This window comes from Manis javanica, chromosome 13 (genome assembly GCF_040802235.1).
Source record: "Manis javanica isolate MJ-LG chromosome 13, MJ_LKY, whole genome shotgun sequence".
In the NCBI taxonomy this organism is placed as follows: domain Eukaryota; kingdom Metazoa; phylum Chordata; class Mammalia; order Pholidota; family Manidae; genus Manis; species Manis javanica.
The window spans coordinates 92,961,004-92,977,253 of record NC_133168.1 but is presented as its reverse complement, the minus strand read 5'-3'; the positions used below and the strand labels follow the sequence as shown (position 1 = coordinate 92,977,253).

General features: G+C 58.7%; 2 protein-coding genes across 4 annotated transcripts in view; one reads left to right on the top strand and one right to left on the bottom strand.

The window, feature by feature from the left end:
* Nucleotides 1–14,151, top strand: part of UPF1 (UPF1 RNA helicase and ATPase) — a 31,217-nt gene extending 17,066 nt beyond the window's left edge. Inside the window, exons 6-24 of one of the 3 annotated variants that reach the window (XM_073220304.1) lie at nt 42–203; nt 789–906; nt 1,058–1,156; nt 1,721–1,829; nt 1,999–2,158; nt 2,262–2,380; nt 2,768–2,932; nt 3,034–3,148; nt 3,564–3,707; nt 4,076–4,289; nt 6,734–6,851; nt 7,182–7,338; nt 7,973–8,115; nt 9,120–9,294; nt 9,718–9,799; nt 10,989–11,150; nt 11,259–11,476; nt 11,816–11,938; nt 12,371–14,151. In XM_073220304.1, coding sequence (XP_073076405.1) covers nt 42–203; nt 789–906; nt 1,058–1,156; nt 1,721–1,829; nt 1,999–2,158; nt 2,262–2,380; nt 2,768–2,932; nt 3,034–3,148; nt 3,564–3,707; nt 4,076–4,289; nt 6,734–6,851; nt 7,182–7,338; nt 7,973–8,115; nt 9,120–9,294; nt 9,718–9,799; nt 10,989–11,150; nt 11,259–11,476; nt 11,816–11,935 — 2,580 coding nt within the window. In that variant the 3' untranslated portion in view covers nt 11,936–11,938; nt 12,371–14,151. The remainder of the gene's footprint in view (nt 1–41; nt 204–788; nt 907–1,057; nt 1,157–1,720; nt 1,830–1,998; nt 2,159–2,261; nt 2,381–2,767; nt 2,933–3,033; nt 3,149–3,563; nt 3,708–4,075; nt 4,290–6,733; nt 6,852–7,181; nt 7,339–7,972; nt 8,116–9,119; nt 9,295–9,717; nt 9,800–10,988; nt 11,151–11,258; nt 11,477–11,815; nt 11,939–12,370) is intronic. The other 2 variants (XM_073220303.1, XM_037003769.2) reach the window with 2 other exon arrangements.
* A 296-nt stretch (nt 14,152–14,447) lies between these two features.
* On the bottom strand, nt 14,448–16,237 carry GDF1 (growth differentiation factor 1). The gene is made up of 2 exons (XM_017674512.3): nt 15,916–16,237; nt 14,448–15,284 (listed from the first exon to the last, which is right to left on the bottom strand). The coding sequence occupies exons 1-2, from the start codon at nt 16,235–16,237 to the stop codon at nt 14,500–14,502; spliced, it is 1,107 nt and encodes a 368-aa protein (XP_017530001.3). The 3' UTR covers nt 14,448–14,499.
* Between the last annotated feature and the right edge of the window lie 13 nt (nt 16,238–16,250).

Sequence of the window (16,250 nt, the reverse complement as noted above, 5' to 3'; positions counted from 1 at the left end):
GGTGAAAACAGGAAGGACATGGTGCCATTCTTGTCTTCTAGGAAAACCCTTCTGCCACGTTGGAGGACCTGGAGAAGCCAGGGGTGGACGAGGAGCCACAGCATGTCCTCCTGCGATATGAGGACGCCTACCAGTACCAGAACATATTCGGCCCACTGGTCAAGCTGGAGGCTGACTATGATAAGAAGCTGAAGGAGTCCCAGGTGATGTGGCGTGTGCAGGAGGGCTTGGTCATAATAGCCTCCCTGCCAAGGCTAGGGAGGGACTTTTCTCTGCAGAGGTGCAGCGCCTGGAGAGACAGAGCCACGAATTGGGGGCAGGCACCCCGCCACTCAGAGCTGAACACCTGCCCGAGTGTCTTCCAATTTTAAATTCAACAAAAATCCCTCACATTCAGGTTCCCAGCGTTTGCCAGTGGCTACGAGAGTCTGCTGTGAGGAGCCCATGGCGCTCGGGGCATGCTTTCGCTGGTCCTGCCAAGAGCCCTGGCGCCCGGGGCCTCTGCTGTCAGCTCCCTTCTCCCCTCTCAGCCCCTGGAGAAGCGGCACAGCGAGCAGATGGCCTGTGGGGGCCTCCTGGCCGTCGTGTGTGGGGTCTGGGGGTCCTAATGGCGTCTCTCTTGGATGTGCTCTGGTTGGTGTTCCAGGCTATCGGGTGCTGCACCGTGCACCCTGACATCATGGCTCAGGAGGTGGCTGTAGGTCACATGCCTGTGGAAACCCGGACACGAGGAGTCCAGGCCCGTGTCTGCCTCAGGCTAACAGGGCTCTTATTTTTCATGTGCTCAGACTCAAGATAACATCACGGTCAGGTGGGACCTGGGCCTTAACAAGAAGAGAATCGCCTACTTCACTTTGCCCAAGACTGACTCTGGTAATGAGGATTTAGTCATAATTTGGTTAAGAGGTGATTTTAAGTTTTAAAATATTTGTGATCATAAGTAGCATAACATTCCTAGTTATACCCTTGTAAAATGTCCCTTAATTTGAGCTCTTCATGGTGACAGTCTTGGTGCATGTTGAAAACACTAACTTTCTTGCTCTCTCTTCCCTGTAAGACATGCGGCTCATGCAGGGGGATGAAATATGCCTGCGGTACAAAGGGGACTTGGCACCCCTGTGGAAAGGGATCGGCCATGTCATCAAGGTCCCTGACAGTATCCTTTGTGTAGGGAAGGACTGCAGCTGAGGAGCTTGGCCTAAGCACAGGGGACATGGTGGGGCTCATGGTCGAGAGGGTGCCTTTGAGTGGAGTTTGTTAAGAGCTGCAAGCTCGGGTGGGTCTTTTATTTTTTATTTTTTATTAATTTTTATTTTTGCTATCATTAATCTACAATTACATGAAGAACACTATGTTTACCAGACTCCCTCCCTTACCAAGTCCCCCCCATACACTCCACTACAGTCACTGTCCATTAGCGTAGCAAGATGCTGTATAATCACCACCTGTCTTCTCTGTGTTGTACAGCCCTCCCCGTATCCCCCCACAACACTATACATGCTAATCATAATGACCTCGGGTGGGTCTTTTATATAGAACTAAGGGAAGAGCTGCTCTGCGGAAGTTGGCAGCCCTGGATCTGGTCACTCCGTGTGGCTCTGGCTCATGTTTGTTGGTGAGAATGCGCCCAGGAGGGTCTGGCTCCTCAGTAACCAGATGGGGCTCCTCAGAAAGGTAAACCCAGCTTTTGACAAGGATGAAACTTAACTCAGTGGCACAGATTATGGCGATGAGATCGCCATTGAGCTGCGGAGCAGTGTGGGTGCACCTGTGGAGGTGACTCATAACTTCCAAGTGGATTTCGTGTGGAAGTCCACCTCATTTGACAGGTACATCCATCTTCTCCTGCAGGTGCTGCCATGTCTGCTTTGTAGTCACCTGAGGTGGGCACAGCCACCACCACCTGGGCCATCCAGGTGGTTCTCCCTGTCCCAGAGGGGCAGGCTTCACACTGGTCCCGCAGGTGTGCGCAGTGCCAACCCTGAGCTTTCCTTCCAGGATGCAGAGCGCGTTGAAGACGTTTGCCGTGGACGAGACCTCTGTGTCGGGGTATATTTACCACAAACTGCTCGGCCACGAGGTAGAGGACGTGATCATCAAGTGCCAGCTGCCAAAGCGCTTCACGGCACAGGGGCTCCCTGACCTTAACCACTCTCAGGTTCTCACCCCTCCCCCAGGGTGGAGGGGCCCGGCCTGCAGAGCCTGCTGGGTGGGTAGCCCCTGTGGCAGCCACAGTCCCTAATGGCAGCTCGTATCTGAAGGTTTATGCTGTGAAGACTGTGCTGCAGAGACCTCTGAGCCTGATCCAGGGACCCCCAGGTACAGGGAAGACAGTTACCTCGGCCACCATCGTCTACCACCTGGCTCGGCAGGGCAATGGGTAAGTGAGAGAGGGTGGCCAGCCAGGAGGACACTGCGTTTGCATGATCTGCAGTAGATCCCACTTTATGGTTGCTTTTAACAATCAAGCCTGCTGTTCTGGCAGAGGCAGCGGTGGGTAGGCAGGTGTGTCCCAAGTTGTGTGTGTCTCGGAGCTTTGGAAATCTCTATGGTGGGGACAGGAGGGTGAGGACAGGGACTTGGTGTTTTGCATCACTTCACTTGGGAAATGTGAAAGCCCAGTGGGCATCAGTGCCTTCAGTGCTGTCTGTTCCTGGCTTTAGTCTTAGACCGAGAGCAGGCTTCAATTCAAACTCCGGTCTGGGCTAGTTAGCATTTCCTGAGCTTCTGCACCAGTACTGAGCCATGTGCTCGCATTGTGTTGAAGGCCCGTGCTTGTCTGTGCTCCAAGTAACATCGCCGTGGACCAGCTGACCGAGAAGATCCACCAGACTGGGCTGAAAGTTGTGCGGCTCTGCGCCAAGAGCCGTGAGGCCATCGACTCCCCGGTGTCCTTTCTGGCTCTGCACAACCAGATCAGGAACATGGACAGGTGGGGGTTGGGTCACCATCTTGAGCGCTACTGAGTTGCGGCTGCTCTGCGCAGGCCCTGGGGGTCTGGCACGCACCTACTAGTGTGCCCTGTGATTGCAGCATGCCTGAGCTTCAGAAGCTGCAGCAGCTGAAGGATGAGACTGGGGAGCTGTCGTCGGCTGACGAGAAGCGGTACCGGGCCCTGAAGCGCACCGCCGAGAGGGAGTTGCTCATGGTGAGGTCCCATGGGGCCCGTCGCCTGTCCTTGTGGACTGCAGGACTCACTAAATACGTTAAGCATACGAGGGCACCTTTGTCAATTGGTCATCTTGCCTTGGAGAACATTGGCACCTCCTTTAGTGGCCTCTCCGTGGAATGCTGAGGGTTCCCTGGCTCAGCGCTGCCCCTCAGACTGTGCAGGCATGGGATGTTTCTGTGCTGAGTGGTTTTCTCTGAAGAAGCACAATGACTTAAGGTGTCCAGTTAGTGTCACTGTAGCTTGGATGTAGATAACGCTGGGAGCAGACAGCTTGTGCCCACTGTTGTTGGGGAGGTTGTGGCTGGAATGGCATCTGGGGCTGTCCGCCTGCCCTCTTGAGCCAGGTAACACTCATCATGCAGGTGCCCTGATGCCTCACATTCTTCCCCAGAACGCAGATGTCATCTGCTGCACATGTGTGGGTGCCGGGGACCCGCGGCTCGCCAAGATGCAGTTCCGCTCCATTCTCATTGACGAGAGCACCCAGGCCACCGAGCCTGAGTGCATGGTCCCCGTGGTCCTCGGAGCCAAGCAGGTGGGCCAGGCCACATTTGCTGTGGCCTTGTTTGAAAACCAGCGTGTGTTCTTGTCCCAGCTTTGTGTGGTTCTTACCTCTGGAGGTTTGTTAATAATGCCATGTGAGGCTGTATGGTGCCTGGTGGAATGCACAAGGATGCACAGCAGGCCCATCGAGGGGGTCTCTGAAGGATGGGTGCCACACAGAGCACCTCTGCAGGTTTCCAGTGTGCGTCCGCGTCCCATCTAAATGGAGGATAGTTGTTTGCCTGCACCTGGCCAGTACCTTACCACTTGAGGTAGTGCTGCTAGGCCGGGGCCCCTATAGGTGAACATCTAGGCTGTTTCATGCTTGAGTTTCTCTTCTGTGTGGGCCTCTTGCTGCAGCTGATCCTCGTGGGTGACCACTGCCAGCTAGGCCCTGTGGTGATGTGCAAGAAGGCAGCCAAGGCTGGCCTGTCCCAGTCCCTCTTCGAGCGCCTGGTCGTGCTGGGCATCCGGCCCATCCGCCTCCAGGTCCAGTATCGGATGCACCCTGCACTCAGCGCTTTCCCGTCCAACATCTTTTACGAGGGCTCTCTCCAGAACGGTGTCACTGCAGGTAATGCTCAGGCCGGAGCAAGGCTGGGGGAGGACAGCCTGGGAGGCCACAGCTGCTTTTTTCCTTCCTTAAGTGCCCTTCTTTGGTGACCACTTCTGTACAGGGGCACCTCAGAGGGACAGAACGTCCACTCTGGGGTGTGGGACGTCCTCAGGGTGTGGGCAGGGGAACCCACGTCCAGGTAAAGTTCAGAGTTGCTGCACGAATGTTCACACCTGGGCTCATTGCACAGAGCACAGTGCAGGAGGCGATGGCATGGACCACCCCCACTTCCTCCTCTGTCAGTGGTCCCAGAGCCTGGCCCTGGGGGGTCCGCAAGACTTAGGTCAGCACAACTTCATCGCAGCACTGAGGCGTTCTGTGCCCTTTTGCTGTGCTGATGCACGTGCTATTGGCTTAGGAGCAGCGCTGGGAGCCAGCCTGGGCCTTGGGGCAAGTCAGGATGGTGCTGCCAGACTGCTGAGTGTCGTCACAGCCACATGCCTGCTGCAGGCAGTGTCCTGCATGCAGATGTGATGAGTCCTTGTCTTACTAAAGCCTCTTGGTGCTGTGTGCTGAGATAGGGGTCCTCTCAGACCCTTGGCAGGTGTGTAGGTGCTTAAAGGAAGGACTCGTGGACATGCCACACTGGCTCAGACTGGGCTGTTGGCAGGCGCTTTTCTGCAAGTGACCAAAGCGAGCTGTGGTTTCCAGGGTAACAACTGACAACCTATTACCAGTGATAAAATCTGAGGATTCAAATGAAAATTAGAATTTTGGAAACCTCGTGCCCCGTGGCACGAGCTGACCGGGCTTCCTGTCACTGTGGCTCTTCAGATGAGATCTGCTGGTGACGAATGTCTGTGGAACATGTCAGCGTTTGGGAGCCTGCCCGACCCGGCTGGGTGGGTACTTCCCACAGCGAGAGTGTTGCCCGGCCGCTCTGGGCCAGAGGCCATCTTCAGTGCAGGGCAGAGAAGGGCCGTCGGCGCTGACCTGCAGGGCGACCTGTCCCGTTTCGTGTGGAATCGGAGCAGTTCCCCAAGCTGTGGGGAAGGTTATCAGACATTTGCCTTGTCCAACTACGTGTGCCTGTCGGGCCTGCCATCCTCACATTCCACAGGGAGTCACAGCAGGCTGGTACAGAAGCTCAGTGACTCCCATAGTGGAGTGAGTCGCAAAAATTCCCTGCGTATTTTAGTAGAAAACATGGTTATTTTTGTAAAAATATTTTTAATATGTGTTATTTTTAAACAAGTTAGCAACTTAAATGCGTAGATTTTGAAATACCGGAAATATCAACAGATGTGGTGACTATGTAAACAATAGCTATTTGGACTCCTCAGGTTTTCAGAGTGTAGAAGGTCCTGAGGCCAGTGTCGCAGAGCTGCTGATTCAGTGTCTCAGCAATGCCAGCCCCCATGGGCCGGTCCGTTGAGTCCCGCCTCACAGAGGAGGAGACAGGCCGAAGCATGCGCGTCCAGAGCCACGTGGCTGCTGTGTGGGGCAGTCCTGCACTGCGCTGCCACTGTCACCGTCGCCGTGGCACTTGGGATGCTGCTGGTCCCCAGCATTGGGGCTAAGAAAGGCCACGCTGCGAGGAGCTCATTTGTCATCAGTGACGTGGTTGGCACTGGTTGGGAAGGCTGCCTCTCAGTACTGAGTCAGACTCCACCCTCCACGGGGTGGGGATTGATGGTGGTGGCCTACTGCCATGTCGCCAGTGCTACATGGGGGCGGCACCCAGTAACACACTAAAGTGTCCTCCTGGACTGGGCTTCCTTCACGGATGTCAGCCTGTTGCAATGCAAAAATACTAGTTTCCTCACACTCATCTTTCAATCAGCTGCTGCTCCAGTTGGAATTCCCAGGGAGTTGTGAATTGAGAAGCTGGTTTATGAAGAAATGCACAAGGCTGTGAACAGCCATGGTGAACATGAGGTTCCCGGTGAAGGTGGTGATTCCCAGCTCATGCGGTGCGATGTCACAGTGCTGTAAAGCTGCAGCCACTGGGGACACTGGCTTCAGTGCCCAGGGTGGCATCCAGAGAGGACCCACCCGTCCGCAGGCCTGATCCGTGACAGTGTCATCCACAAAGCCAGTATAGGGGCTTATGGTTCTTTGAGGCACATCACTAAAGCTTCGAGAAGGAAGCAGAGTATCTTTGTGACCTTGGAGTAGGCAAAGTTTTCTTAACCAGGCCTAAATGGCTGCAAAAAGCACTAACATATGAGGTCTATTCTGAGAGTGAACCGGCTTCACTCCGGGCATGATGATGTCAAGTGTCGTGTGCATGGCTGGGCGTTTCGGGCAGGGGATCACAGAGCTGGGTCTTCTGCCGGGAGCCTGCTGTGTCCTGAGGCTGAGCGGCCCCTGCAGGCATGGCTCTGTCTCAGCACAGTTAGGACTAGCCTCGCTTTTCTCTCTGATGTGAAATGTTGCGTCTTTCCCCTCCCTGGTGACAGCGGATCGTGTGAAGAAGGGATTTGACTTCCAGTGGCCCCAGCCTGACAAGCCGATGTTCTTCTATGTGACCCAGGGCCAAGAGGAGATCGCCAGTTCGGGCACCTCCTACCTGAACAGGTAAGTGGACTGGCCTGTGGCATCTGCTGGCTTCATTGGCAGCTTGGCAAGTGACCCACTAGCCTGTTTATTTTTTAATGTGGCATGGAAACTTCCCTTATCCTCCTTGTCCTGTGCAAACACCGAAACCAACAGCACATAGCTATCTTATCTTCATGTGTGTTTTTCTGTGGAGCAGGTACTTCCTAAGCCCACGTGTGGGCCTTTTCTGTCCCTTTGCCCGCTTAGTAATGGACAGGGAGCCCAGCTGTGGCCGCCCCACACCTCCCACAGTCTCCAGCCTCAGGAGCCCATGGGTGGACCTGGGAACTGAAAGCCTGGTTTTCTTAGGACGGAAGCTGCAAACGTGGAGAAGATCACCACGAAGCTGCTGAAGGCGGGTGCCAAGCCAGACCAGATTGGCATCATCACGCCCTATGAGGGCCAGCGCTCCTACCTGGTGCAGTACATGCAGTTCAGCGGCTCCCTGCACACCAAGCTCTACCAGGTGTGTACACGGTCCCGTGTGGGGGCCGCCCTGACCACCTGGCGTAGGGGAGAGAGCTGGAGGGAACCGACGTGCCCGCAGTTCTGCACCTCAGGGACTGGATTCTAATGTCAGAAATGTAGACCATGATTTGCACACACAGGCATTTTCCTCAGGGTAGTTTTTAGAGCAGCATTAAACAACTCCAGGGTTGAGTGGTAGGGTTGTGCATAGGTGCCAGTTGTACACTGGATGTTAACACAGTCACAGGAATGCGGCTCACTCTTACACCAGCACTGGTCACAGCCTATAGGATGTGTCTGGAGAGGGTGCGTGCAGGACAGTGATTATCTCTCCATGCGGAAATGAGCCAACACGCAGAGTAAAGACTCAGTGACATGGCCGGGTGGTCTCTCTTCTGTTAACTGGGGTGCAGACTCAAGTTTTCTTAAGGAACACATGTTTTTTGGGGGGACAAATTACCAAGGTTAAAAAGAAACCGAAGTGCAGGGAGACCTGCGGCCCAGGTCTCTGCAAGCGTCAGGTTCCCCGGCTCCTCGGTGTGATTTCATGGTGCTTCTCCACACGGTTCGTGTAGGCAGGGGGACCCTGAAGGTGGCCTGCTGGCTGACTGTGACCCTGTGTGCCCTGGCAGGAGGTGGAGATTGCCAGTGTGGACGCATTCCAGGGCCGTGAGAAGGACTTCATCATCCTCTCCTGCGTGAGGGCCAACGAGCACCAGGGCATCGGGTTCCTAAATGACCCCCGGCGACTAAACGTGGCCCTGACCAGAGCAAGGTGTGGAGGGCTGGGCCCACGGGTCTCACAGGCGGCAGGAGCTGGCCTTGTGCCCCGGAGGCCTTCCGAGGGGCTCTTGGGGTCTGGCACTGGGACAGTCACCAGGAAGGCTGCTCCAGTCCCAGCCACACCTTGGACAGGTGGCACAGGGCACAGGCTGGGGCTCTGCCAGTGCCAGAGGTGGCACCCCTCCCCAGAGCAGTTTAGAAGGCCTGTGTCATCTCTGTGTCCCTTTCTTGGGGGGTCTTGAGGGACGGGGCTGTCTAACCCCTCTGATCTAAGATTCATACCCAGCCGTGGAGAGGCGGAGAGGCGCAGGGGGTGTTGAGTCCCTTAATCCAATGATCCAACATGTTGTCTCCGGAATGTAACTTTGCTGGACTAATGATAGAAGGGACCCTAGGTGACAGCAGACCACACCACTCCTGTGCTAGCTGGAAGACAGGCTCCACCCCCATCAGAGCACCTTGGTTTTCCCTTGTTACCTTCCTTCTAAGGTGCCCTCTTGTTTGGCAGCCAGCACTGGGGGGTCCGCAACACAGCTGGCAGAGGGTGAACGTCCTACAGAAGCGAGGGCCAGGCTGGGGCATCACATTACCTGCTCCAGCATATCAGGGGCTCCGAGGCAGCCGTGAAGCCTGCTGGGGCTGCTTATGACCTAGTGTCCCGGAGGCTGATGAGACTGAGCTCATCTGCCCACAAAGGGGTCTTGGTATCTTGGCTCCTCAGAAATCCACCCCCACGTGTGCCCAGTGCAGTGTCGCCTGCCTACAGGGTAGGCTCCAGCACCCGTCCCCATGGCCACCAGTGTGCCCAGCCATCCCCCACGCTCAACAGTGGGCGCTGTCACAGGCAAGCCAGGTGTCAGATGGGGAGGGGACGGAGGGCACCAGGAGAGCTTTGGATGTGGTGTTGAATTTGTTGGTGAGGCCTCAGACTGCTGTGCATGGTGGCCACACCCTGTGCGGCCCTCAGCACCGCCTGACTGTGCCCACACCTTTCAGGTACGGGGTCATCATTGTGGGCAATCCAAAGGCCCTGTCCAAGCAGCCGCTCTGGAACCACCTGCTGAACTACTACAAGGAGCAGAAGGTGCTGGTGGAGGGGCCCCTGAACAACCTGCGCGAGAGCCTCATGCAGTTCAGCAAGCCCAGGAAGCTGGTCAACACCATCAACCCGGTGCGTGGGCACAGCCGTGGCGGTCAGTGCGCGAGTCGGCACACGGGCAGGAGCGATGTGGCCGGGCTGTCCCAGAGCCCCTACCAGCCTCCCAAGCGCTCTGGGGCCTTCGGGCCTTACGCCCCATGGGATGCTGTCGTCGGTAGCATCTAGGAAGTCTGAGCCCAAGGGTTCTGGGAGCCCCTGGTGCCTAAGCCAAGGTCCAGAGACAGATGTGTGAGCCCGGACACCAGGACCCCTCTGTGGGCACATGAGCTCAGCATCAGAGGCCAGTGGGCGGAGGGGCCAGGCAGGGCCCAGAGCACGCAAGTCAGCAGGTTGGCCTTGGTGTGACCTCACCACCCTCCCAAAGCAGCAGAGCTTTGGAAAAGTTCTGTTTCAAGTTGAGATGATAAATTCCTCACCTATCCAAACCCTTTGTAGGGAGCCCGCTTCATGACAACAGCCATGTATGACGCGCGGGAGGCCATCATCCCAGGATCCGTCTATGATCGGAGCAGCCAGGGTGAGTCAGCATGGGGGCCCTGAGCTGGCCCTGGGGATGTTGACCGTTCCCGCGCCACCAGCTTCCCGCCCTGTCACTCCTGGGGCAGCTCCCAGACCTCAGTCACCAGGATCCTGCCTGACAGGGAAGTTCTTTTTCTCAGAAATCAAAGAATTGTGCTTTGGCAGTTTCTGAAACAAGATGTTTCTTAGATAGCAGTTCTGTGTACAGTGGCTCCTAAGCAAATCCCACAGGCCTGCTGGTGCCCAGGCCCCAGGGCCTCTGTGCTCCCCACCCATCCTGCCCTTTGTTTCCCTCTCAGTGGGAGAGTCAGGCTGCCTGCAGCCCCTGCTCAGGTTCTGCCGCCTGCTCTTGGGCCACAGCGCTGGGGGCCCGCCCCTGCTCGGGCATGGCGTCTCTGCCCAGAGGCTGGCATGACCCACCACCAGGAGCCCCTCCCCTTGCCTGAGCTACTCTGTCTGAACCGTTCCCGTTCGCCCTCAGGTCCCTGCCTCTTGGGACCCTGTGGGCCCCAGCCCCCAGAGGGTGACAGCCTCACGCAAGGCAGGAGTGCCCCGTGCTAGGCCTTCAGTGGGGCTTGGCCCCCGCTGGCTCCCCGCTGTCCTGAGGGCAGGTGCTGTGTGTGGCTGCTGCTGTCAGGGATAAGAGGGTGCCCCCCTGCCCCACCCCCTGCCACTGGCCTCCAGTGACAAATCTCACCACCACATCCAGAAAGTCACCATGTGGCTGAGTTGTGTCCTGGGCCCTGGGGCTGAAGGCCACACTCTCCTGCCCCAGCCGCCAGGGCAGCTTTGCACACGGCTTTCCCGAGACCCAGGGGCTCCTGGGGTCCTTGCTTTCAGCAGGAGCTTTTGAGCCTATAGGCGTTTCCTTGTTTCTGGGGTGTGTGTGTTGGGGGGGGGCATATATAATGTGAACATAAATTTGCCATACAAAGTATTTCTTTTCTTTCCATTTTTTGGATCTCTGCAGACCAGTGTTTCTTCAGACCCTCTGGGAGGAAAGGTGCATCCCCAGCGCCAGCCCTGGGAGGCTGCTGAGGATCGAGAGGAGGAGGGTTGGGTTGTGGGACTCAAAACAGGTTGCTGCTGTGGGGCAGGCAGAGCTGTGACAGGACAGGACAGATGGCTGGGGTGGCACTGGGCCTCCAGATGCGGCGGTGACACCTGCTGTGCATTTTGTCATGCAGGTCGCCCCTCAAACATGTACTTCCAGACCCACGACCAGATTGGCATGATAGGTGCAGGCCCTGGCCCTGTGGCTGCCGTGAACATCCCCATCCCCTTCAACCTGGTCATGCCGCCCATGCCCCCACCTGGGTACTTCGGACAAGCCAACGGGCCGGCGGCAGGTGAGCACCAGGCAGCCTCGTGGTAGAAAGGCAGGTCTAGGCTTCAGGCAGTCATTATTGTCTGCGGCTCAGACCTCCTTCAAGGAGCCCTGGACTGCTGTCTTTCAGGCCGGGGCACCCCAAAAGGCAAGACTGGTCGTGGGGGACGCCAGAAGAACCGCTTTGGGCTTCCTGGGCCCAGCCAGGCGAATCTCCCCAACAGCCAGGCCAGCCAGGATGTGGCATCCCAGCCCTTCTCGCAGGGCGCCCTGACCCAGGGCTACATCTCCATGAGCCAGCCCTCCCAGATGAGCCAGCCGGGCCTCTCCCAGCCCGAGCTGTCCCAGGTGAGCTGCTGCCCGCGGGAAGCCCCCACACCCGTGGGAAGGCCTGGGCAGGCCGGCAGCCCTGGTGCACGCCGACCCCACAGTGCCACCCCTGCACTATCACGGCGCTCAGGAGGCGAGGTCTCCGGTGTTAGTGGAGGGACTGTAGATCTAGAACATTCCATCCATGACCTGTCCTGGACAACAGGTCTGGGTTACCTGTGTGCCATGGTGAGGCAACCAGTGTGGGTCTCCTGTCACCTGTCACCTAGGCCTGAGGACATGGTCTCCAGACCCTTCTGTGGGGTCAGAGCAGCTTCTCCCACGGGGGGTGCTCATCTCCCCAACGTTGTTTTTCAGGACAGTTACCTTGGCGATGAATTTAAGTCACAGATCGATGTGGCACTGTCACAGGACTCCACGTACCAGGGGGAGCGAGCGTACCAGCACGGTGGAGTGACAGGGCTGTCCCAGTACTAGAAGGCAAGCTGTCCTGAGGAGGTCCTCGTGGGGACTAGACATGAGGACGTCTGGGAAGTGGGGCGTTCAGGTCCTCGGGTCCCAGCTTGTCTGAGTGAGACCTGTCATTCTGGGAAAGTGAGCTTCATCCTCTGTATCATGGTTCTCTGGGAGTCCCAGGGCTCAGCAGGAAAGGCGAGGCTGTGGGGTTGGGGGAGGGTGCTGGGGTCCTGACCCCAGAGGTGCGGGTGTGTCTGGAGAGGGGTCCCGGGCCCCTCACCCCACCCTCTTGCCAGCACTGCTGGGAGAAGGCACTGAGGCCCCTGCAGGTTCAGAGGGCCCCCGGCCACCACCTGTGGGTGCCCAGCTGGCACCCTAGCCCCACTTCCCATGGGTGGAGTGGAGTTGGGAGGAAGGCCCTCCTGCCAGGCACCTTCTGACAGACACTTACCCCAGCAGGTGGCAGCGGAAGAGCTAAGCTACGTGGCTTAGTCCATCAGCATCTTATTCTGGGTAATAAAAAATAAAAATAAATGGATACCTGTTTTCCACTGCTAAAACTAAGCACCACTGAGCAACAGGAGAGGGAGAGGAGCACCGAGGGAGAGAGAAGCCCGAGGCGGAGTGAGCGCCCACTGCTGGCCCGCGGCGGCGGCGGCGACAAGGAGAAGGGAGAGCGGGCGGTGGGCAGCGAGGATGCCCGCGGCGAGCCCTGTCAGCCCGCTCGCCCAGGGGCCCAGCGCTTGCCCGTTCACACCTGGGTCTGTGACCAGGGCGGAGGGAGGAAGACCCTCATCTCAGAGTAGCCCTTTCCTCTGTTCTTTTCTTTCTTTTTCTCTTTTATTGAAAGGGGACTACATTTTAGCAGGAAAAACTTCGCATTTCTGTGCCGTGCAGGCTCCTTGCAGGTGGAAGCCATGCCGGGGGCCCATGGAGGTGCAGGTTCTGTCCATGCCGGCTCTGGAACCGCGCGGTCTCACTGCCTGTGTTCTAAGAGGGTTTTCATTTAAAGAAAATGCGGTGTTTTGGGTTTTTCTGTTTGGTTTTTAAAGAATCTTTCAAAGGAGTACTGAAAAATACACTTTTTTGAGTTTGTCTCTCAAATCTTAGTGGTGGACCTGGGAGATGTGAGAAGCTTCCAGACAACGTTTAAAGAAGCCAACACAACTTCAGATTAGGATCAACACCTGGGACGCAATTGTGACGATTTTTGTTCTCAGTTTTTAGCTTCCAGCAGCTTCTCTGCGTATCCAGGTGGTAAGGGAGCACCGTCCCGGGCCAGGTAGCCCCACGGTCTCTGCTGGACTCTGAGAAGCAAAGTGCTTCCCGTGCAGTGGACTCGGCCCCTCTGGAGGGGCCTCAGGCAGGACTGGCCAGGAGGCCAGAGGCCAGGAAAGTGGCTTCTTCCTCGGGGTCCTTCCCAAGGTGTTGGTGGAAGACAGCAACCAACAGGACCCTTCCCAGGGAGGCGCCCACAGTCTCTGTGGCCAGTTAGACAGCGAGCACCCTGCCCCCGTTCTCCACCCCCCTCCCCGCCACCTGCCAAGTTTGGAGCCCTTCTACTTGTGGGCACAGCTTTGGTAAAGTGGGGTGCTTTATGGCGGGGGACAGGTTGGGGGAGGCGTAAGTTTAAGAAATAAGCTGGTTCTGTGCCTGAAGGGGCTTGGAGTTTCACCCCACGTGGTGGACCCAGCATCTGCCTACATCTGGGTTGCCACTCAAGGTCATTGTAGGTGGAAGGGGCACCCCATCTCCTCACGCACCAAGACGGGGTGTTCGCCTCCCTGGTGACCACCTATTTGGGAACTGTCCCCTGCCTACCCGGCCCCATGTCTGTGGCTGAGGCTGGCCCTTACCCCAAAGTGTCCAGATTCCAGCTTGTACGTGGGAGAGGCAGGATGCAGGGCCACCTTCTGGCCAGGCCTCTTATTTATTAGCATTGCTGTAGGACTTTCAGTCCCCCTTTTTGGCTGTGTGGAGGCATAGTTTGGGTAGGTTTCTGCTCTGGCCCCTGTGACACCTCGTGGGCACTGCCCGCCTGCCCACCCGCCCCACTCTGTGCCTTGGAAATGCTTTGCCTCTGCTTTGTGCTGTTTGCTTTGCTCTCCACCTTCATAGCAGCAGTTACTCTGAGTTTTCCAAATCGAGGAGCATCTGTACCAAGGCAATGTACCTTTTGATTTTTGATCTATTTGTTTTAAGCTCTGTTGTCACCAATAAAATCTTAATAGTTCTTGCATTTGCACTGGGACTGGATAAACTGCAAGGGGGTAGCGGTTGGGGCTAGGGGTCACCTGAATGCATAGCAGGGATTGGAAAGGTGGGGTGTGGGAGTGGGGACCATTGCCACTCCTGTGAGCAGGTCCTGGTGGAGGCGGGGTGCGTGCAACGCTCACGTTCCTGGGCACCTTGGATGGTGGCCTCTACGACCCTGGGAGCTAGAGGCTGGCACTGGAGGACCCCTGCCCACCTGGCAGTGGACGGTGACGGAGCTACTTGCCCCCATCCCCAAGTGAGGAGAGCAAAGACAGGCGGAGGACCACGCAGTTTTTACTGTAGCCTCAGTCTCCCCTCCCTGTCCGTCTTCAGCGGCAGCCACATTCATCCACCACCATGTCCTCATAGTGCCGCAGGACCACATTGTCGCTATTGTCGAAAAAAAGCACGGAGATGGGCGACAGGCGCGCGGGAACGCAGCAGGGCAGGCCGGCGGTGCTCGGGGCAGCCGCGTGCATGAGGGCGCGCAGCACAGCGTGGTTGAGTGTGGGCGGCCCGTCGGGCCCAGACAGCGCGGCAGGCAGCGTGCACTGGCCCTGGCAGTAGTTGGCCAGGAAACCACGTGGCGCGATGACCCAGCGGTGCCAGCCCACCTCGCGGAAACTCACGTAGAGACGCCGCGCGCGACACGCACCCCCAGGGCCGCCGCCCCTCGCGGGCTCGGCCTCGCGCCGTGGCCGGCCCAGGGGGTGGCAAAGGCGCGGGTCGAGGGTCACCAGAAGCAGCGAAGCCTCGGCCAGGCCCGCGCAGGCGGCGGGTGTCCGGGAGCGCAGCGCCAGCGCCAGGCGGAGGCTGCGCGGCGCCGAGGCGTTGCGAGCCCACGTGGCGCCCAGCAGCTCGGCGCGCACCGGCCTCCCCAGGGCCGGCACCGCCTGGCGGAGCAGCTCCGACCGAGGACCCGCGCCCACGCGTGCCACGCCCAGTTCCCAACCTCCCGCCGGCCCCACTGTCGCCGCCACCGCCGCGAAGCGCAGCTCCAGGCGGGCGCTGCTCCAGCGCTCGACGGGGTCCACGGCCGACATGTCGAATTCAACGATCCACTCGGGGCACTGCCCCGTGGCCGAGGCGGGCTCGGGGGGTCGGGCAGCCGCACCTGGGGAGGCACGCACACATCCGCTCGCGCTGCGTCCCCGGGCGGGGTCCAGCCTGCCCGCAAAGGGGTCTCGGAGGCGGTGGTGTGGTGTGGGGCGGGGAGGAAAGAGCCTGAGGCTGTGGGGCGTGCCATCTGTTGGAGGCGTCGTCAAACGGTATGAAGTGGAGCGGGGGTGGGCGGGGGGCATTACTTGCGAGGAAGAGGCCCTTCCTGCCCAGTGCAGGGCAGCCGGCCAGTGGTTGAGGGCCCTGGCGGGGAAAGAGGTGAGCGAACCCTGGGCCCCTGGGGAAGCGATGCAGAGCCTGTCTGCAGGAAGGCCTCAAAAGGTGTGAAGCAGTGGGGGACCGGGGAGAAAAAGTGGGGGCAGGGCTCCGGCTGCAAGCAAGAGGCCCTGCGCGTGCAAGGAAGGCCGGCTTGGTTAGGACCACGCCGCCCGGTTCCCGCAGGTGTCCACGGGACGGAGCGGATGGAGTTGGAAGTCCCGGTTGTCCTTGAGCTGGTTGCGGCGGATGGGGACATTTGGGGCCGCTCCAGCCCTCCCAGCCACGCGGTGCTAGAGGCTGGTGGCGGGCCCCGAAGCGCCGGGTGGTCTGACTCCCGGCCCCACACCCCCCGCGCAGGCCCCACTCACCGCGGTCGGGGATGTGGCGCACAATGTTCCCGGCGACCCCCAGCTCCTCCACGTGGCATGGTCGCAGGGTGGCCCCCAGGGGCGTCCGCCGCGGGCCTGCCCTGGCCTCCTGGGGGTCCCGGCGGCGGAACAGGCGCCACATGATTGGGGGTACGGGCCGGGGCGTGGGGGCTCCCCGGGGAGCGTCGCTTAGCCCGAGAGCCTGCAACAGGGCGGTGGCGGGGCCCGGGGAATCGGGGGCTCGGGCCGGGGGCAACGAGGGCAGCAGCAGAGCCAGGAGGAGAAGGGCGCGGCGGCCAGCACGGTAGCGCGGCGTTGGCATCTTCCTCGCAGGC